At 43.3% G+C, this 22,030-nt stretch overlaps 1 protein-coding gene across 3 annotated transcripts in view; it reads left to right on the top strand.

Annotated features, from left to right (window-relative positions):
* LOC115205829 (endothelin-converting enzyme 2) overlaps positions 1 to 22,030 on the top strand; it is a 77,587-nt gene that overhangs the window by 23,532 nt on the left and 32,025 nt on the right. For all 3 annotated transcript variants that reach the window (XM_029772174.1, XM_029772173.1, XM_029772175.1), the window contains 4 exons: positions 4,204 to 4,296; positions 6,592 to 6,736; positions 7,029 to 7,244; positions 17,705 to 17,829. In XM_029772174.1, coding sequence (XP_029628034.1) covers positions 4,204 to 4,296; positions 6,592 to 6,736; positions 7,029 to 7,244; positions 17,705 to 17,829 — 579 coding nt within the window. The remainder of the gene's footprint in view (positions 1 to 4,203; positions 4,297 to 6,591; positions 6,737 to 7,028; positions 7,245 to 17,704; positions 17,830 to 22,030) is intronic.

Here is a 22,030-nt window from a genome sequence, read left to right as displayed (position 1 = left end):
ATAGCAGTTGGCTTTAATGGGCTGTCATTGTTGTCTCCTCTGTATCGTAGCCATTGCCTTGGTGCGCATACACACACATACCGTTATCAATAGGCCATCATCGTCACTTTGGAAACCATTGGTTTCCTTAGTAGCCTGAGCCGTTATCAGTTTCCAACAAGAATACTAACCCAGTCTTATCTACAACTCAGTCTCTGTGTCTTATCTACAGCATACACACACCCTCTCGGTGTCTCACACACATGCACATACTCATATGCAGACATGCACGCATGCACAGAGAGACACATTGTTAGACTTCAGTGCGGCCTTATCAATCATAGTCTGCTGCTGGTAAAACTTGTGTTAAAAAACTGTTGAAAAAAACCTTATGGAACAGTGGGGACTGTGAAGCAACACAAACATAGGCACAGACACATGCATAGGCACAGACACATGCATAGGCACAGACACATGCATAGGCACAGACACATGCATAGGCACAGACACATGCATAGGCACAGACACATGCATAGGCACAGACACATGCATAGGCACAGACACATGCATACGCGCACACACACATGCATACGCGCACACACACACACACACACATTCATTTTGTACTGTATATATGTGGTAGTGCTGGAGTATTGGCCGGAGGGCACACGGTCTGTGAATGTATTGTAATGTTTTTTTAAATTTAATAAACTGCCTTAATTTTGTTGGACCCCAGGAAGAGTAGCTGGGGGATCCATAATAAACAGACAGACAGACGCACCACTAGTACACTCTGTATTGCGGTTCCCCCTATGTTAGTCATGTATTGGTTCCCTTCAGCCACCCACCACACCAGCATCATACAATTAATTCCTCCCTCCCTGACAGCCTTCTGCTTTATGATTCTAACTTATCTTCCTGTCACATTCCTTATTAACCTGGTGAGAAGGGTCTTCTGGGAGGCAGACTGTGGGAAGGGGAGCAGGGGAGGAACATCATCAGGTGGGGACCATTGTGAGAATATCTACAGACAGTGTGTGTGTGACTGGTTCTGGTGAGGAACTATTGTTGTTTTATGTCTCTTTAAGCTAGTGTGCTCCCCTTAGTTTGTTTTGTCTTGTTATACACGGGTTTGGGATTTTTTTGTTTACGTGCGTTGTTTTTAGAGGAGATTATTTAGAGGTGATGGGGTTCACTAGCTGGGGACATCCAGAACAATGTTAGGCAGAGGAAGATGTTCATTGTGTGTGTGTGTGAGAGAGAGAGGGGGGGAGCATGTCTAAGGAAAAACTTACTAAGCAGAAGGTTCTCGTGTTGATTGATCGTCATGTGACAGTACAGTATGATTACAGTGCGAAATTAACAGACATAGATGATCAGATACCTAGGAATAGCTCTTCTCGGAAAAGTAGAAATGTCCCCTAGAAAAACCGACACAGGTGAGAGGGAGAGAAAGAAAAAAGAGGATATGGGGCGTAACGTGTCTGGTGAATCAGTGTAATATCCCAGGGGGCAAAACCAGTTGCAGTGACATTTTTTATGACGTCATCTGTTGGATTGGATACTAGTTGTATAAGGACATTTTGTTAACATATTTTTCTGGTTTTATGACCTGATAGCAACCATAATATGTCTTTCCCATCCCATGTTGTTTATATGGTTTCTTTTCAACCAGAAAATGTTGTCATAAAGATGTCACGTTCCAAATTCTGCCAGCTGGAATGGTTCTTACAGGGAAGTGTTTTCAAACTGCCTTCTTAGACTTAGTGTCATACAGAGACTGTTATGGAGTTATCTGTGTGATGAGGAGAGTGCTTTTAACTGGCTGAGGTATGTGGTATGTTAAGGACTTTGGTGTGGAGCGCGCTGGTGTTTCTATGCAACTATGTTTGTATTCACAGAAGACAGTTAATGTATTTGAGGGAAGGTAGAAGCACTGATTCTAATGAAGGTTAACACAACGTAATAATTCCATGCTGAGCATTCGAAAATAAACACATTCATTAGACCAGCGCATTAGCCCATTCTACACATTTAAATAAATAGAATGGCAGTAAAACAGTTATGCTATGTGTTTGCTGAGTAGTTAGCTGAAATACACTACGATTGTGTTTTATTTTCTACTTTGATGGCGAACTTTCTGTATGGCTACCATTCACTCCGTCATTTTCGCTCTGGCGCTGGTCCAATGAATTTGTTTAATTTTGAACACTTCTGCTTTGAATTATTACGTTGTCTTAACTTTTGTTGTTTTTAACCTAACCATGCATTTTTTATTTTATTTTAATTAACCAGGTAGGCTAGTTGAGAACAAGTTCTCATTTGCAACTGTGACCTGGCCAAGATAAAGCATAGCAATTCGACACATACAACAACACAGAGTTACACATGGAATAAACAAAACATAGTCAATAATACAGTAGAAAAAAGAAAACAAAAAAAGTCTATATACAGTGAGTGCAAATGAGGTAAGATAAGGGAGTTAAGACAATAAATAGGCCATGGTGGCAAGTAATAACAATATAGCAATTAAACACTGGAATGGAAGATGTGCAGAAAATGAATGTGCAAGTAGAGATACTGGGGTGCAAAGGAGCTAAATAAATACAGTATGGGGATGAGGTAGATAGATGGGCTGTTTACAGATGTGCTATGAACAGGTGCAGTGACCTGTGAGCTGCTCTGACAGCTGGTGCTTAAAGCTAGTGAGGGAGATATGAGTCTCCAGCTTCAGTGATTTTTGCAGTTCATTCCAGTCATTGGCAGCAGAGAACTGAAAGGAAAGGTGACCAAAGGAGGAATTGGCTTTGGGGGTGACCAGTGAGATATACCTGCTGGAGCGCGTGCTACGAGTGGGTGCTGCTATGGTGACCAGTGAGCTGAGATAAGGCGGGGCTTTACCTAGCAGAGACTTGTAGATAACCTGTAGCCAGTGGGTTTGGCGACGAGTATGAAGCGAAAGCCAACCAACGAGAGCGTACAGGTCGCAGTGGTGGGTAATATATGGGGCTTTGGTGTTGGAGGCTATTTTATAGATGACATTGCCGAAGTCGAGGATCGGTAGGATGGTCAGTTTTACGAGGGAATGTTTGGCAGCATGAGTGAAGGATGCTTTGTTGCGATATAGGAAGCCGATTCTAGATTTAATTTTGGATTAGAGATGCTTAATATGAGTCTGGAAGGAGAGTTTACAGTCTAACCATACACCCAGGTATTTGTAGTTGTCCACATATTCTAAGTCAGAGCTGTCCAGAGTAGTGATGCTGAACGGGCGGGCAAGTGCGGGCAGTGATCGGTTTGTTACCATGCATTTAGTTTTACTTGCTTTTAAGAGCAGTTGGAGGCCACGGAAGGAGAGTTGTATGGCATTGAAGCTCGTCTGGAGGTTAACCAGACGAGCCCTGTGAACCCTGTGGTACCCCCATAGAGACTGGCAGAGGTCCGGACAACAGGCCCTCCGATTTGACACACGGAACTCTATCAGAGAAGTAGTTGGTAAACCAGGCGAGGCAATCATTTGAGAAACCAAGGCTGTCGAGGACATTATTTAGATTTGCCTGTGTAAATCAAACATTACTGTAGTTATCCATTGTTAAATGAACACTGTGTGTGTGTCAGTGCTTGTGCGTGTGGTATGTTATAACCTGAGAAGGTTAATTAAGCACAAGGATTGGGATCCATCCCCTGACGCTCCTGTATTTAGTCTGCTGCTCTGTTCTGAGTGGGGGGTGTCTGGCTCAGCTCAGGGGCCACTCACAAGAGGGCCATGTTACAAAGAACCGGGAAGTCACTAGATGACCATGCTACAGAGGATGTAGTAGTCACATGATGATCATTCTACAAAGGACAGAAATGACTATCATCAGAACGTTTCACCCAACACATCAAGATCAGGACATACAAACACATACTCTTGTGTTCTGTTTTCCATCACTAAACACACACACAACTTAGTGTGCGAAGAGGGGGTAATGCAGTGTGACGGAATGGCAGGGATGAGAAACCGCAGGGGGATCTCTCTCCTTTTTCCATTCTTCTCCCTCTCTCTCATGGGTGGCCTGGTTGTTTTCACTAATACATTCCGTCATTCCAAGTTGGTACTGATATGAAGTCCTGTCACTTCTCTGCACTGCTTTCTCTCTGCACTGCTTACTCTCTTGTTTTTTATTTATCTTTTATTATTTTTGATGCTAACTCTCTTTTCTTCTTTTCTTCCCCATGCAGATGTCCAGCTACAAGCGCGCAACGTTTGAGGAGGAGGAGGAGGAGGTGGCAGACAACCCAGCCGATGGGGGCATGTCTCCGGACAGTGTGGAGGTCAGTCTGAGCTCATTGGTTGATGTGTGGGGGTCAGAGGTGATGAAATGAAAATGGAGAAGCCACACAATGTCAGTGTGTTTATTATAGGACTAGGGTGAATTTGACTTGTACGCCGATCATGGGTCAGTTTTTCATTTTCCCCACTAATGGTTAAGGTACCTAGGGGAAACTTCACCCGGAGCATTATTACACAGAATCTGGGCTTAAACTCCTGTTAGATTAGCCCAACAATGAGAAACAGAAAATACTTCATGAAAGTATGATGTTATGTGGGAAACCATAAAAAAGGAAGACTAGAAAGGGGAAAATAGTCGGAAAATATCGTTTTTTTGTGTGGACAATGGATTTGTCATGTCTGTCTCTTGCTTTCTCTTGAATGTGGTCCTTGAAATGTCATTGTAAACAGTCAGAACTAAGTGTCATCATATATACGCCCAGTGACACATAGATGTACAGTACTGATTTTAAAGAGGACATTATTGTCTGAGGAAAAGTGTGTAGAAGGTTCAGTTGATTATCACTGCAGATAAACAGTAGTAGCACATTACCTTTAGACATGTAATGTGTGCAGAGCCTGTGGTCCAGCGGTAACGCTCCTGGCTAGTAACAGGGATTGACATTAAGGTTTGCCTTATTGCCTGTAGCAATTGAACTGAGCAGTTGAGCAAGTTGAGCCTGCTCTGTGGTTGCCCCATTGGGCAGGTAATAAAACAAGTTAAAACCAAACGGCAAAGAATTCCAATAGCCTAAAACTGACATTTCTGGTTCCTCCTCATTGTTTAATTGAAACAATTTATAGCATCTATGGCAGTTGGGAAAGTTGAGTCTGCTCTGAGAATTGTTTTACTGATAACAACCAAAATACAAATAATTCCAAAACATTAAGAACACCTGCTCTTTCCATGACATAGACTGACCAGGTGAATCAAGGTGAAAGCTATGATCCCTTATTTATGTCGCTTGTTAAATCCTCTTCAATCTGTGTAGATAAAGGGGAGGAGACAGGTTAAAGAAGGATTTTTAAGCCTTCAGACAATTGAGACATGGATTGTGTAACCCAATATTAGGAATGCGGTCTTAATGTTTGGTATACTCAGTGTATATGGCACTCCTGGGCGTAAGTAGCTCATTTACATTTTCAGTCAAGTGATCATAATGTTCGTGCAACCAAAAAATACTCCTGGCTTATCCGATTAGGAAGTGTCTTTCAGACTTTAATGTCAGTCTCTGAGTCACATACTGTATACTACTCCCATTTTAAATTTACATTTTAGTAATTTAGCAGACGCTCTTATCCAGAGCAGCTTACAGTTAGTGCATTCATCTTAAGACGGCTAGGTTATCAGAACTCGGGATAAGACCCAGATGCAGACAGCTAGAATCACAGATGGTTATTGACCCAAACAGGGGGCAGGCAAAAGACAGGTCAAGGGCAGGCAGAGGTCCGTAATCCAGGGCAGAGTCAGTAAGGTACAGAACGGCAGGCAGGCTTGGGGTCAGGGCAGGCAGAATAGTCAGAACCAGGGAAACTAGTAAACAGAAATTTGAGAAAACAGGAAAATGGGAAACACGCTGGTAAGACCTGACAAGACGAACTAGCAACAGACAAACAGAGAACACAGATATAAATGCAAAGGATATAGTGGGGAAGATGGGAAACACCTGGGGGGTGGAGATGAGAACAAAGACAGGTGAAACCGATCAGGGTGTGACATAGGTGGGACAACTACATATCTCAGTTATAGGAAGTTAATTGTTCCTCAATAAAGTAGCTATCAGCAAAGTTAGTGCTAGTAATTTCGTATTTATTTTTAATCCCCACCCGAGACCGGGGTTCAACCCCCACATCCACCCTTACTAAGTGCAAAGCAATGTCATTGTTTACATTTTTTAAAACTACACTAAATTGATACTTCATGGTAGTGCTTCGTGACGGCGTGAATGCCAAATCGAGAGCTGGCCAGTGATCATGCGAAATTGGGTTCTCGGTTCCAAGATTAACTTCATAGTGGTATTTCATTCATTAGAAAGTCACTCGGAAATAGGAATGGAGGCTTAAAATGTATATATATATTTTTATATATTCAGGCAGGTGGGTAAAAAACTGTAGGAAGGGTGGACACAGGAATCAAACCCCGGTCTCCAATGGGGAGATTTGTATATGTGACATGTGCAGGGAGTGTTAGAACTCCACCACAGCTCTGCATGAATGGAGGCCCTCTTGACTATGTCTGTGGTACTTGTGATGTCATCCCATCCTCTCTCCTGTCTCTGACTCATGTATTTCCACAGGTTGGCTTCCGGAAGGGCGGCATCCAGCTCCTCAGTCCCCTGGGCAGGAGGACGCAGATGGAGGTGGTGCTGGCTGGCGTGCTGCTCGCCTCTCTCCTCGCCCTGTTTGGATGTGCCGTCACACTGGGCATACGCTACAACAAAGGTGAGAGGCTTTTGGTTACACGCACTCACGCACACATGCAAATACACACTCACACATAAGCACACACACACAGGGGTTACGTCTTTATAATATGTTATGGTCTCTCTGTGTATCAACATTTCAACTGGCTGGTGTTTAGCAGTATCGTTATGAATGATTATTAAGACATTATGGGGTCATACATGCTTGTGACAAAAGTCTTGTGACAATGCATTATAATAACATCATGAAGCATTATACCAGCAGGCTTTATAAAGCATTACAGAAATCTGTTTTTCTACCTTGACACCAGACCCAGCGCGGAGCCTGTGTCTGACCGAGGCCTGTATTACGGTGGCCAGTAAGATCGTAGAGGCCCTGGACCGCAGCGCCGACCCCTGCCAAGACTTCTACCAGTATGCCTGCGGGGGCTGGGTCCGCAAGAACCCCCTCCCTGATGGACGCTCTCGCTGGAGCACCTTTAACAGCATCTGGGACCAGAACCAGGCTGTCCTTAAACACCTGCTGGGTGAGTTGGAACCAAACACATGTACACAATACACACATGCACAAACATACTGTATTACCATATCAAAATATGGAAGTCATCTGCTGATTAGGGGTACAATTTGGTGACAGTTGAGTGTCTAAATGTGTCTGAACAGCATTGTTGTCTGAAAAGCATCGAAACAATGTTTTGTACTGATGGGAAATGAAGGTGTTGCAATGTAAAAGATAAATGCGAACTTCATCTAAACATCTCACAGAAAACATCCACAGCCAAACTCATTTCATAAACCAGTCAAAATAGCAGGTTGTGGACAAAAAACTAAACGTAAGTTAGCGACCTAACAGCTAGACTTGTTTATAATGTACCACATCTCTGGTGAGCACAAGGAAATGTAATATTGTTTCGAAAAGAGGTAAGCTAACAGCAGATATGTTCTTTATGATGGCAACCATGTTTGTTTATGTTTGACAAGCGAAAACTCCCTAATCCCAGAATGTCATTCACTATAAGATGCAAATAAACAAAGTCGAAGTTGAAGAAGGCAGCGCCCATTACCTGAAAAATATGAACTTAGTTTGGCTACATTTCAGCATATTACAAATCTTAGATTTACTTGTTACATTGTAGACAAGAACTGGAGCACATGACTTGACAAGTCATTTACAGTTTTTGACAAATCAAAGCAAATAAAACGTTATTACCTCAAAGATCATCACCCCACATACAAGCCTACTGCATAGCTTAACCATATCGCGAAAGCTAAACAGGGTTGCCAGATTTGGTGACACTATTTTAAGGGAGTTTGTGGGGGATTTCAAGTCCATGGGGGAAGGTATCGTGGGGGGATATAATGCAGAAAATATTACTATATGTCACGTCCTGACCAGTAAAAGGGGTTATTTGTTATTGTAGTTTGGTCAGGGCGTGGCAGGGGGTGTTTTTCTGTGTGTTTTGGGGCATTCTATGTCCTTTTTTCTATGTTTTTGTATTTCTTTGTTTTGGCCTGGTATGGCTCTCAATCAGGGACAGCTGTACATTGTTGTCGCTGATTGGGTGTCATACTTAGGTAGCCTGTTTTCCTTTGGGTTTTGTGGGTGGTTAATTTCTGTTTAGTGTGTTAGAATACCTGACAGGACTGTTTGGCTGTCGTTTGTTTTTTCTTTGTGAAGTGCCTTTTTTCATCCAAAATAAAAGATGAACAAATTCCACCCTGCACCTTGGTCCTCTTCTTCCAAAGACAGCCGTTACACTATAGTAGAGGATTTATCAATAAATGGGGGGCAAACACAGGAAAAGTTTATAAGCTAAATAAAAATAAAACCCCTGGAAAGGGGGTCTGAGCTGTCAACCCTGAGTAACGATAGTTAGAATTTAAGTCAGTTGAGTGAACCATCCCTTCACCTCGTTTTGTTATAACATATTTGGTCTAATAAATGTTTACATGACAACCAGAATGCATTGTATGATGTCAACAAACATAGCTGGAATTTAGCTTAGCGAACCATCAAACAGGCAAAGTGTCAACACAGGACTAAGATCCGGCTCCACCGCTCATCGGATGTGGCGGGGCTTGCAAACCATTACAGACTACCAAGGGAAGCACAGCCGAGAGCAGCCCAGTGACACGAACCTACCAGACGAGCTAAACCACTTCTATGCTCGCTTCGAGGCAAATAACACTGAAACATGCATGAGAGCACCGGCTGTTTCGGACGACTGTGTGATCACACTCTCTGCAACCGATGTGAGTAAGACCTTTAAACAGGTCAACATTTTACAAGGCCACAGGGCCAGACGGATTACCAGGACGTGTACTGCGAGCATGCGCTGACCAACTGGCAAGTGTCTTCACTGACATTTTCAACCTCTCCCTGTCCGAGTCTGTAATACCAACATGTTTTAAGCAGACCACCATAGTCCCTGTGCCCAAGAACACTAAGGTAACCTGTCACAATAACTACCGACCCATAGCACTTATGTCTGTAGCCATGAAGTGCTTTGAAAAGCTAGTCATGGCACACATCAACACCATTATCCCAGAAACCCTAGACACACTCCAATTTGCATACTGCCCTAACAGATCCACAGATGATGCAATCTCTATTGCACTCCACACTGCCCTTTCCCACCTGGACAAAAGGAACACCTATGTGAGAATGCTATTCATTGACTACAGCTCAGCGTTCAACACCATAGTGCCCTCAAAGCTCATCAATAAGCTAAGGACCCTGGGACTAAACACCTCCCTCTGCAACTGGATCCTGGACTTCCTGACAGGCTGCCCCCAGGTGGTAAAGGGTAAGTAACAACACATCCGCCATGCTGATCCTCAACACGGGCCCCTCAGCATTACATGCTCAGTTCTTTTCTGTACTCCCACGACTCCAATACCATCATTAAGTTTGCCAATGACACAACAGTTGTAGGCCTGATCACTGACAACGACGAGACCGCCTGTAGGGAGGAGGTTAGAGACCTGTCCGTGTGGTGCCAGGACAACAACCTCTCCCACAACGTCATCAAGAAAAAGGAGATGATTGTGGACTACAGGAAAATGAGGACCGAGCACGCCCCCATTCTCATCGACGGGGCTGTATTGGAGCAGGTTGAGAGCTTCAAGTTCCTTGGTGTCCACATCACCAACAAACTAACATGGTCCAAGCACACCAAGACAGTTGTGAAGAGGGCACAACCAAACCTATTCCCCCTCAGGAAACTGAAAAGATTTGGCATGGGTCCTTAGATCCTCAAAAGGTTCTACAGCTGCACTGTCGAGAGCATCCTGACTGGTTGCATCACTGCCTGGTATGTCAACTGCTCGGCCTCCGACCGCAAGGCACTACAGAGGGTAGTGTGTACGGCCGAAGCTTCCTGCCATCCAGGACCTCTATACAAGGCGGTGTCAGAGGAAGGCCCTAAAAAATGTCAAAGAATCCAGCGGTACCAGAGCTTGGTACCGTAAGTCTAGGTCTAAGAGGCTTCTAAACAGCTTCTACCCCCAAGCCATAAGACTCCTGAACATCTAATCAAATTGCTACCCAGACTATTTGTATTGCCCCCCCCCTCCCCTTTACGCTTCTGCTACTCTCTGTTATTATCTATACATAGTCACTTTAATAACTCTACATTCATGTACATATTACCTTAATTCATTTGTCAGTATCAGCAGATTAGGCCTACCCTGTAATTTTTGTAGTATGCCTATTATTAAGAATTCTGATGATGATTCCATACATGTCATAGAATTGCATGAAATGTGATTATAAAAGGCATATTTTTTTCCAGGATCCTCTTAAAATGTTTTCCTCTAGCTGGGGCTAAGCTGCTACCCCAAACATGGAACTCACGCAACGCCTCTGATGTTGTGTAGCCTATTTCATTATGTTTTTTTAGTGTTTGTCTCAGACAGTAAAGTTTCAAGTTTTAATGTCACATGCGCAAGTACGGTGAAATGCCTTTCTTTCAAACTCAGAAGGCAACAATGCAATAATCAATAACAATATATTACTTGGGAAAAAAACACATGAGAAATAAGAAATATGAAATGCACAATAAAGTAAGTAAGTAAGTAAGCATAGCATATACAGGAAATAGTCCTTTCCAATACCATATTTACATGTACAGGGATACTGGAGTGATGGAGGTAAGGGTAAGGGGGACTAGGCAACAGGATATAAGAAACATAGTAGCAAGAGCGTGCATGTGTGCAGGTGTGTAGAGTCAGTATAAATGTATGTGCGTATTATGTGTGAGTGAGAAAATTATGGAGTGTGTTTGTGTATGTTGGAGTGACAGTGTATGTGAGTGTGTAGGGCCATGTGAGAGTGCAAATGTAGAAATTAAAGGTCAATAAAGATACAAGGTAATCTCGGTCAGTGTAGCTATTTTGTTAGCTATTTATCAGTCGTATTGCTTGGGGATAGAAGCTGTTCAAGAGCCTGTTGGTGTCAGACTTGATGCACCGGTACCGGTGGTGATTTTAGCATGTAAATGTTGGTGAGACAAACTCCCCCAATTTCTGGGGGGATTAATGCCAGCAAAGTCACTAGACAACACAACACTAAACAATACATTCATTCCACTATAACGGTGACAAACGGTGCCCACAAACTGTTTGGGCCTACATAAAGCTGTCCCAACAGCAGAGCTTTCTATTCAGCACCATGGAGTGAATCCTACACCTCAGCGGAGCCTTGTCTTGCAGTGAAACAGTTCATTCAGCCTCATGTACTGCCTTAAAAAAATATATAGCTGATATGGTTGACTTGCTTAAACAAATGTGGTTTCAACTGACAATTGAGATGTACAAACTATGGCATAAGGGAACGGCGAGCGGATAAGAGGCACTCCTTAATGTTTATGATTACCAGCCACTCAAAGCACTTCAGATTACAGAAGTGCTACAGGGCAGTAATCATTGTGGCATGAAACCTTAGAGTTCTTAGGAACAGGGTTGATTGTGGTCATTTTAAAACATGTGGCGATTACAGATTGGGACAAGGAGAGGTTGAAAACCATGAATATGCCTGCCAGCTAATCTGCTCATGCTCTGAGAGTGCACCCTGGACTACCGTCGGGGCCCGCGGCCTTGCGGGTGTTGACCTGATTTTAAAGACCCTTCTCACATCGGCCTCGGAGAGCGAGATCACCCAGTCCTCTGGGTCGGTGACGGCCCTCACACCCGGCTGTTGTCAAAGCGTGCATGGAGGTTGTCTGGTAGAGAGACATTGTTGGGCAGATCACGGTTGTGTCACAACGTCCACAGAAGGTGGCGCCTCTCCCCGTTCGGGCGGTGCTCGGCCGTCGCCGGCCTACTAGCTACCACCGATCCCCTTTTCTGTTTCGTTTAGTGATGTCTGTTTAGGTTAGCACCTGTTTTGGGTTAGGTCATTAGTGGGGTTATTTAGTCAGTCTGTTTTTGGTTTGGGGTTGTGCGGGATTAATTTTGTTTCATCCTGCGTAGGTTGGGGATTTGATTATGCTCCACTGTGCTGTATTTTAGGCATGAGGGTCTGCTGGGCTGCGTCCCAACTCATTTTGGATTTTATTCCTATTGTTTTGAGTTTTGTACCCTGCCTTGGATTTTTGGACTTATTCCATTAAACGTGTGTTTCACGTAGTTCTGTCTCCTGCGCCTGACTTCAACCCTCCTACACATTAGAGACGGTTTCTGACAGGTTGGGTCTTCCTTTGTAATCCGTAATGGACTCTAGCCCCTGCCACATGCGTCGGGCATCGGAGCCTGTGTAATATAATTCCACTTTATTCCTATATTGTCCTTTTGCTCGTTTGGTGACTCTGCGGAGGTTATAGCGGGCCTTATTGTACTTATTCCTGTCTTTGGTCATAGCATCAGGGTTGTCTACGATAGCTCTATGTGCGGTAGCCCTGCTCTTTAGTTTAGCTCCAACCTCTGTGTTAATCAAGGGCTTTTGATTGGGGAAGCAGCGAATCCCCCCTGCATTTGCTAATGAAGCTGGTGACGGAGGGGGTTAGCTCGTCGATGTTATCGGCAGAGTCTTGGAACATATTCCAATCAGCGCTAGCAAAGCAGTCCTGTAGCATACCCTCTGATTCTGGTGACCATTTCTCAACAGAGCAAATCGCGGGTACTTCCTGTTCCAGCTTCTGCTTGTAAACAGGAAGCAAGAGTATGGAGTCATGATCTGAATTGCCGAATGGCGGACGAGGGAGGGCCTTGTATGCTTGCTTGTGGGTAGAGTAGCAATTGTCTAGGACTTTTAATCGCCTCTAGTGGCATTGGAGACGTGTTGATGGAAGTTGGGTATCACGTGTCTTAGGGACGCCAAATTAAAATTGCCGGCAACCAGAAAGGCAGCCTCTGGATGTAGGGTTTCCTGCTTGTTTATAGCCATGTACAGTTCATTAAGCGCCAGCTTGTTATTTTTATTGTCCTGAGGTAGAATGTATACAGCAGTCACGATAACAGCTGAAAACTCCCTCGGGAGGTAGAAGGGTCGGCATTTGACCACCAGGTATTCCAAGAAAAGGTTGAACAGTGAGTCGACACTTCCACCGTGCTGGAATTAGTACACCAGTTGGAGTTGAGGAAGAGGCAAACCCCTCCCCCCTTCAATTTCCACGACTCCACTGTCCTGTCCACCCGGTGAATGCAGAATCCATATCCGTATCTTGTCTGAGACATGTTTCCAAAAAGCAAAAAATATTGCAGTTCCAAGTGAAAGATTTGTGGAATTTGTGGGGGTAGCTGGACAGGTAGGATGACTGACAGTGAGGGTGAACAGGTGGTCACGGGTCAGGTGACAGAGGAATGGATGAGACTGAGGCAGGAATTCCTTTAACCATAAAGTGGTATATTTACTGAGTAGTCTGTGCTGCATAACAAAGGAAACAGAATAACGTGTGTCCAATCAAATCCATCATCACAAAGATCTAATCATAACAATCATTCATTATTAACATAATTTAGGGAATTCAACAATCCAGTTCATTAATAAGTCAATAGGAACCATCGGTGAGCAATTTAGGCTTATCATAAATCATGAAAGAATAATACAAACAGTGATCGGTTGGTTATTCAATCTATAATCGCCATTAGTTGGATCAGAGCCGATCAGTTCAACAAACAATTACTTTCTTATTTCACCCCTTCAAGTGTACATATTAACCATACCAATTGCATAATTGGCCTATTATGATCCGTAGGGCCGGGATCATTGACCATTCACATTACACAAAATGTTTGAAGCGTGCGCTCCAAGCCGCGCTACGCGATAATAACTCCAAACAACAACTGATGGCCCACTCTCCCGATCGCAGCAGATAGTTCAGATGAAAGGTAACAGAGTCGGTGGATTTACGTGGATTCATGGATGCACAGAACTTCTGGATTAGACAGAGTGAAGGAAGAGAAGGCAACGCGATCAGGCGATGATGATTTCCTCCTTTTATGGAGTGGAGATCTGTCTGACATTTCCACCTGACCTAATTAAAGAGCCCCTGGCCCAGCTGAGTAAGTGGCAATGAATTAAAGGATTATTCCACCAACTCCATGGGCTTTTTCTACACCAAGAGTCCCGTTGGTAGCAAATCCACGATTGGAGGTCATCCAGCTTATTGTCAAGTGACTGTACATTAGCCAGTAGCATGGAGGGAAGAGGTGGCCGATTTTCCCTTTGCCTTAATCTCACCAGGATCCCCCCTTCTCTTGCCTCTGTAACACCGGCATTTTCTCTTGGGTAGCCCGAAAATTGGGTTGGAATTACAGAAAGAGCCCAGGGCAGATGAGTCTAAGTAGAAGCCGGAATTGGGGTAAGTAACTGCCAATCTGATGGTCAAGATTTGTTGTTGGTTGTAAGAAATAATAGCGAGACACTATCCGAAGGGTAAATAAGGGTGACGCGCCCGACGCGTTTCGTGACAAAAAAATTCTAAATATTCCATTACCGTACTTCGAAGCATGTCAACCGCTGTTTAAAATCGATTTTTATGCCATTTTTCTCGTAAAAAAGCGATAATATTCCGACCGGGGATCTGTGTTTTAGTACAAAGAGAGAGAAAATAAAAACATGGGGTCGCCTCGTGCACGAGCCTCAGTCTGATTGTCCTCTGATAGACCACTTACCAAAGGCGCTAATGTTTTTCAGCCAGGGGCTGGAATTACATCATTCAGCTTTTTCCCGGGTTCTGAGAGCCTATGGGAGCCGTAGGAAGTGTCACGTTACAGCAAAGATCCTCAGTTTTCAATAAACAGAGCCAAGAAGCCCAAGGAATGGTCAGAGAGGGCACTTCCTGTACAGAATCTTCTCAGGTTTTTGCCTGCCATATGAGTTCTGTTATACTCACAGACACCATTCAAACAGTTTTAGAAACTTTAGGGTGTTTTCTATCCAAAGCCAATAATTATATGCATATTCGAGTTTCTGGGCAGTAGTAATAATCAGATTAAATCGGGTACGTTTTTTATCCGGCCGTGTAAATACTGCCCCCTAGCCCTAACAGGTTTTAATGAGTATGGATGTCAGTTCGGAGACATTATGACTGATGACAGGACGGCATAAACTGTACCTGGGAAAGTCTACCCACTCTAGTTATCAGATTCACATGGAATTGTTGTGCAATTTAAATGTTTGATATTGAAACTGTTTGTTAGAAGATTAAATGTAATTTTAGCTTCCAAATGAGAGAATGGGTTTCCATAAGGAAAGTGCCCTGCTTAATCAGTGGCCCGCCCCTGTGAAGAGACAGGGGTTATAAACGATGAAACACACCCTTCTTCCCTCGCCACTATATAAGTCAGTGATGAAAATGTAACCCCGAGTTCCGGTACGTGAGGTCTGCAGCCTCTGCGTTAAAAGGACACACATGTCAAGTACAGATCTGGCCTTCCCTGTAGCTCAGTTGGTAGAGCATGGTGTTTGCAACGCATGGTGTTTGCAACGCCAGGGTTGTGGGTTCAATTCCCACGGGGGGCCAGCACAGAAAAAAATGTATTTAGAATGCATAAGATATTGTATTTACGATAGCATGGCTGTTTCTTTTGTTCCTCAGTCTTCCCGCTCTTTCATTCAAGCCCAACCCCCTCTCTTTGTGTAACCAGCCATCATACAGGTTCCGTTCACCAGGGACGTTTCCTGTATGACATTATTCGTATTCTGTGTCTATGTAATTCTGTGATTAGTTTAGGTATTTAGTAAATAAATAAACACAATTTTGTCTTGCTGATTCAACTTGTTAGCCAGGGTTCGTGAAGATAACCAAGAATTTACAACTTTCATTATGAGACTGAAAATAAGGTGACGATTAATATTGACGGCTATCGATGTAAAATATTACTAAGTCTTTAAGAGTTTATTCGGAAGATAACGGCTCTATAAACACTCCTCCGTGGTGTCCCGACTTTCTAGTTAATTACATTTACATGATTAGCTAATCAGGTGATATTAATTACAGAGGATTTTATAGGATAGCATGTCATATCACTTAATCCGGCATAGCCAAAGACACGACACCATGTATTGTAAATAACTATATTGTCCTTGTGAGAATATGTCACCCATCCTTGTTCATAACGTTAAGTTACTGGATTACATTTTTTGGGGGGCAACAGGGTGGAGGCACCTTTCTAATCAAGATATGAATTCGATAGTTGGTCCTTGTTCGCGTTAGCATGGCAAGAGCAGGGTCACAGTATGTGCCCACAATGGCTAGTTAGTATTATGTTGCCTGTCCTCCTGTGGATGTAGGTGCGCGACAATGTATTTTTTGGCCTTGGTTGGGTTTAAGAAGGGAGTAGTGATCTTCAGTACAGCTGGGTAAGGAATGCCGAACTTGGTGTCCAGACAGCGGTGTAGGAGCCCCCTCACTGCGTTGACTGACCTCTTCTTCATGACTGCCGCCATGTAGTCCGGGTAAATGTGAACATTCTGGCCCGTCGCACTGCCTTAACGGAAGACATCCTATTTCTCCTGAAGGTAATGGAATTTAACTACTATGGGTCTGGGCGGATACCCATTCTTCGGTGCAGACTGTATGCTTCTGTGCGCATGGTCAAGTGTGGGGGCGTAATCGAGGCCTAGAATTTCCTGTAGCAGTTTAGCTATGGACAGGGAAGGCCACATTCTGCCTATGGTCTCGAGTCCATCTCTCACGCCGAAAATCCTCAACCTTCCTCTTCCAGTGTCACCACTTTGTCTGAGCAAATATTTGCGGCAACTACCAGGCTATTCAGACGGGTGTCATGTCGCGCCAAGTCTTCGTTAACAAAGTCGAACTTTATGTTGACCTCGGTGGCAAGAATAGCTATTTGTGAGGATAGGTCAGTGGATAATGACTCCACCTTAGCCAGCACAGCCTGTTCAGATTTAATGATAGCCGCATTACCATGGCTAGTTCGGGGGATCAGAGTCCGTGTCAGCTGAGCCCGAGGCTTCAGCAGAGGCCTGCTCCTTTGTGGCCCACGGCCGTTGTCTCGACATTTTACGATTAGAAGGCCAAAAATGTCAGGAAAGTAAATTGGGTTTGATTCCAAATTGTTAGAAAATTAATATGTTGGGGAGGTAATAATAGTAAATTGTTCGCCCTGGATCGGAGCACCGAGAAAACGTGTCTTTACATGTTGCTGCACACCAGCGCCCCCCGGTTTACCGTTTTATCTGTGGATTAATTGTTGGAGTAGAGGACATTGTGCATTTCAGGTAAAATAACAACCCAATGTTTATATTCCAGGACAAATTAGCTGGCAACAGCAAACTAGCTAGCTAAATTGCAATAAATGTTTAATGCTTTTCAACCTGTCCCCAAATTAATATAATTGGTTCAGAGTTTGTTTTGATATTTCAACCTGCGTGTCCTGATCGTGTCTGGTGTGGGGGTACAAAATCAACATGCATGCGTGCGGTTTGGTGAGCATGTCACACAATCACATTAGCCTCTGTTCTCCTCCTAATCCATATTTTTATCTTCTTCCCTCCCCCTCTTTTTCTCTACTTCTTTAGAGAATGGCACGTTCAACTCCAGCAGTGACGCCGAGAGGAAGACCCAGTTCTACTACCTGTCCTGTCTCAACGAGCAGCACATCGAGGAGCTGGGAGCCACGCCCCTCATTGACCTCATCGCAAAGGTCAGCTTTGCTTCAGACCCCGCCCCCTTACACAGACACACACACACACACAGGTTGCATCCCAATAATCTCTAATTTCTCCAAAAGTGTGTATCCTTCAAGGATTTGAAAGGGAATGGCTTGTATATGGAAACTCCCTCTAGGCCAGTGGACACCAACCTTCTGAGTCAAGATCCCTTTCTAAGTCAAAATGCAAGCCTATGCAACATTAATGAATGAAAAACAGTTCTGTAGCAATGAGGTTTGTGCAGTAGGCTATACATTATCACTGCATGCTTGAATTGCACTGCCTATATTGATCTTCTCAGACCACTGTATATGATCACACTGGTAATAGATAATTTGTTGTACTACTTGTGAGGCACACCTAAGTGTGGAAGTTTACAAACACCTTAGCCAAATACATTTAATCTCAGTTTTTCACAATTCCAGACATTTATATTTGGTAGCATTGCCTTTTAAATTGTTTAACTTGGGTCAAACATTTCGGGTAGCCTTCCGCAAGCTTCCCACATTAAGTTGGGTAAATTTTGGCCCATTCCTCCTGACAGAGCTGGTGTAACGGAGTCAGGTTTGTAGACCTCCTTGCTCGTACATGCTTTTTCAGTTCTGTCCATCAATTTTCTATAGGGTTGAGGTCAGGGCTTTGTGATGGCCATTCCAATATCTTGACTTTGTTGTCCTTAAGCCATTTTGCCACAACTTTGGAAGTGTGCTTGGGGTCATTGTCCATTTGGAAGTCCCATTTGCGACCAAGCTTTAACTTCCTGACTGATGTCTTGAGATGTTGTTTCAATATATCCACATAATTTTACTCCCTCATGATGCCATCTATTTTGTGAAGTGCACCAGTCCCTCCTGCAGCAAAGCAACCCCCACAACATGATGCTGCCACCCCCATGCTTCATGGTTGGGATGGTGTTCTTCGGCTTGCAAGCGTCCCCCTTTTTCCTCCAAACATAACGATGGTCATTATGGCCAAACAGTTCTATTTTTGTTTCATCAGACCAGAGGACATTTCTCAAAAAAGTATGATCTTTGTCCCCATGTGCAGTTGCAAACCGTAGTCTGGCTTTTTTTATGGCGGTTTTGGAGCAGTGGCTTCTTCCTTGCTGAGCAGCCTTTCAGGTTATGTCGATATAGGACTCATTTTCCTGTGGATATAGATGCTTTTGTACCTGTTTCCTTCAGCATCTTCAGAAGGTCCTTTGATGTTGTTCTGGGAATGATTTGCACTTTTCGCACCAAAGTACGTTAATCTCTAGGAGACAGAACGCGTCTCCTTCCTGAGCGGTTTGACGGCTGCGTGGTCACATGGTGTTTATACTTGCGTACTATTGTTTGTACAGATGAACGTGGTACCTTCAGGCGTTTGGAAATTGCTCCCAAGGATGAACCAGACTTGTGGAGGTCTACAATTTGTTTTCTGAGGTCTTGGCTGATTTCTTTTGATTTTCCCATGATGTCAAACAGAGGCACAGAGTTTGAAGGTAGACCTTGGAATTCATCCACAGGTACACCTCCAATTGACTCAAATGATGTCAATTAGCCTATCAGAAGCTTCTAAAGCCATGACAGAATTTTCTGGCATTTTCTATGCTGTTTAAAGGCACAGTCAACTTAGTGTATGTAAACTTCTGACCCACTGGAATTGAGATACAGTGAAATAATCTGTCTGTAAACAATTGTTGGAAAAATGACTTGTCATGCACAAAGTAGATGTCCTAACTGACTTGCCAAAACTATAGTTTGTTAAGAAGAAATTTGTGGAGTTGTTGAAAAATGAGAAAAACTAGTCTCCAACCTAAGTGTATGTAAACTTCCGACTTCAACTATATATTAGTTTTAGTTTATCCTCTCTGGCGCATGTGGGACGAATTCGTCCCACCTACGTAACAGCCACTGAAATCCAGTGGCGCGATTTTTGAATCGTTAGAAATACTATTACTTCAATTTCTCAAACATATGACTATTTTACAGCTATTTAAAGACAAGAATCTCGTTAATCTAACCACACTGTCCGATTTCAAAAAGGCTTTACAACGAAAGCAAAACATTAGATTATGTCAGCAGAGTGCCCAGCCAGAAATAATCAGACACCGATTTTTCAAGCTAGCATATCATGTCACATAAACCCAAACCACAGCTAAATGCAGCACTAACCTTTTATGATCTTCATCAGATGACACACCTAGGACATTGTGTTATACAATACATGCACGTCTGTTCAATCAAGTTCATATTTATATCAAAAAACAGCTTTTTACATTAGTATGTGACGTTCAGAAAAAGCATAACCCCCGCAAACTTCCGGGGAATTTACTAACAGTTTGCTAAATTACTTACGATAAACGTTCACAAAAAGCATAACAATTATTTTAAGAATTATAGATACATTACTCCTCTATGCACTCGATATGTCCGATTAAAAATAGCTTTTCGGATGAAGCACATTTTGCAATAATCTAAGTACATAGCCCGGCATCACAGGGCTAGCTATTTAGACACCCACCCAAGTCAGCCTCCACCAAAATCACATTTCCTATAAGAAAAATGTTCTTACCTTGCTTGTTCTTCGTCAGAATACACTGCCAGGACTTCTACTTCAATAACAAATGCTGGTTTGGTCCCAAATAATCCATCGTTATATCCAAACAGCGGCGTTTTGTTCGTGAGTTCTAGACACTATCAGAATGCTACATCACGGTCTCGCGCATGGCGCATTGGCGTGACAAAAAATGTCTAAATATTCCATTACCGTACTTCAAAGCATGTCAACCGCTGTTTAAAACCAATTTTTATGCCATTTATCTCGTAGAAAAGCGATAATATTCCGACCGGGAATATGCATTGAGCCTAAACAGCCGAATTAAATTTCTCCTCAGGAGCGAATCGTGCACGCGCCTCATTCAAAGGTCCTCTGATCCGCCACTTACCAAAGGCGATAATGTGTTTCAGCCTGAGGCTGCCTCGTCAACCTTCAGGTATTTCCCGGGTTCTGAGAGCCTATCGGAGCCCTGGGAATTGTCACGTTACAGCTAAGATCCTTACTTTTCAATAAACAGATGCAAGACGCACGACTCCTTGTCAGACAGGGTACTTCCTGCATGAAACCTTGTCAGGTTTTTTCCTGCCATAGGAGTTCTGTTATACTCACAGACACCATTCAAACAGTTTTAGAAAATTCAGAGTGTTTTCTATCCAAACCTGAACAATAATATGCATATTCTAGCTTCTGAGTTGGTGTAGGAGGCAGTTAAAAATGGGCACATATTTTTTCCAAAATTCTCAATACTGCCCCCTAGCCCAAACAGGTTAACAGGCAAAAATGACCTATCAGGTTAGCTACATTTACGATTCTCATATCTAGCTGATAATTATGAAGTAAATGTTTGCTTTGTTTTATTGGACTGATGGCCTGCATCTGATGGTCAGTCTGAGAGGAGGGAGGGAGCAGCGGTGAGGCTGCCTCTCACCCCGACTTAGTCCCTTCGCTCTCCCTCTGTCCGCTGAGAAAAGAGGACACAGTCTTCCAGCTGATGGCGAAACTCAAGTACCACTCATGCACCAATTTATGTTGTTACTCCTATGACTGTCACGTAGAGTAGGCCAGAAGGCTAAACTGGAAAACCTAACCTCTATAAAAAATAAAAAGATGGCGGAGCCGCAAAAGTTCTTCTGTGCTTCTGGGTGTTTATTTACATAGTGATTCAAGAAACAAAAACAACAGTACTGCCATCAAACGTATACCTTATGGGACAGCTTAAAAACAAAGCTGCCCCACCCACAGCTCAATCCAAAATGCCTCTCGATGAACTGAAAGAGAGGCTCCTTTTGTAGGGATAGCCCCTCCCCTCAGAACAATTAACACTAATTAATTAAGCAATTACCTATTCAACCTAGAGTTTCCATTTATCTAAACATACCAAAATATATACATTGCAACACGTTTATGAAACAACATCACAATATAACATTTACAAAATTACATCACTACTGACATTGTCTTCCAATATTCCCATTTACAGTAATGAGCCATTCCGGACAGGCACTACAAAGTAAGCCCAATTCCCTTAGCTCAGGTCCTTATCCAGCATAGCCGGAAGCTACAGAGATGGAGAGAGAGAGGAACAGAACAAACAACGCGCTCATCCATAACATCTAAGTATAATAAATATTGCTTATATTAAATATGAACACT

This window comes from Salmo trutta, chromosome 13 (assembly GCF_901001165.1).
Source record: "Salmo trutta chromosome 13, fSalTru1.1, whole genome shotgun sequence".
Classification (NCBI taxonomy): Eukaryota; Metazoa; Chordata; class Actinopteri; order Salmoniformes; family Salmonidae; genus Salmo; species Salmo trutta.
This window is presented reverse-complemented; position numbering and strand designations above follow the sequence as displayed.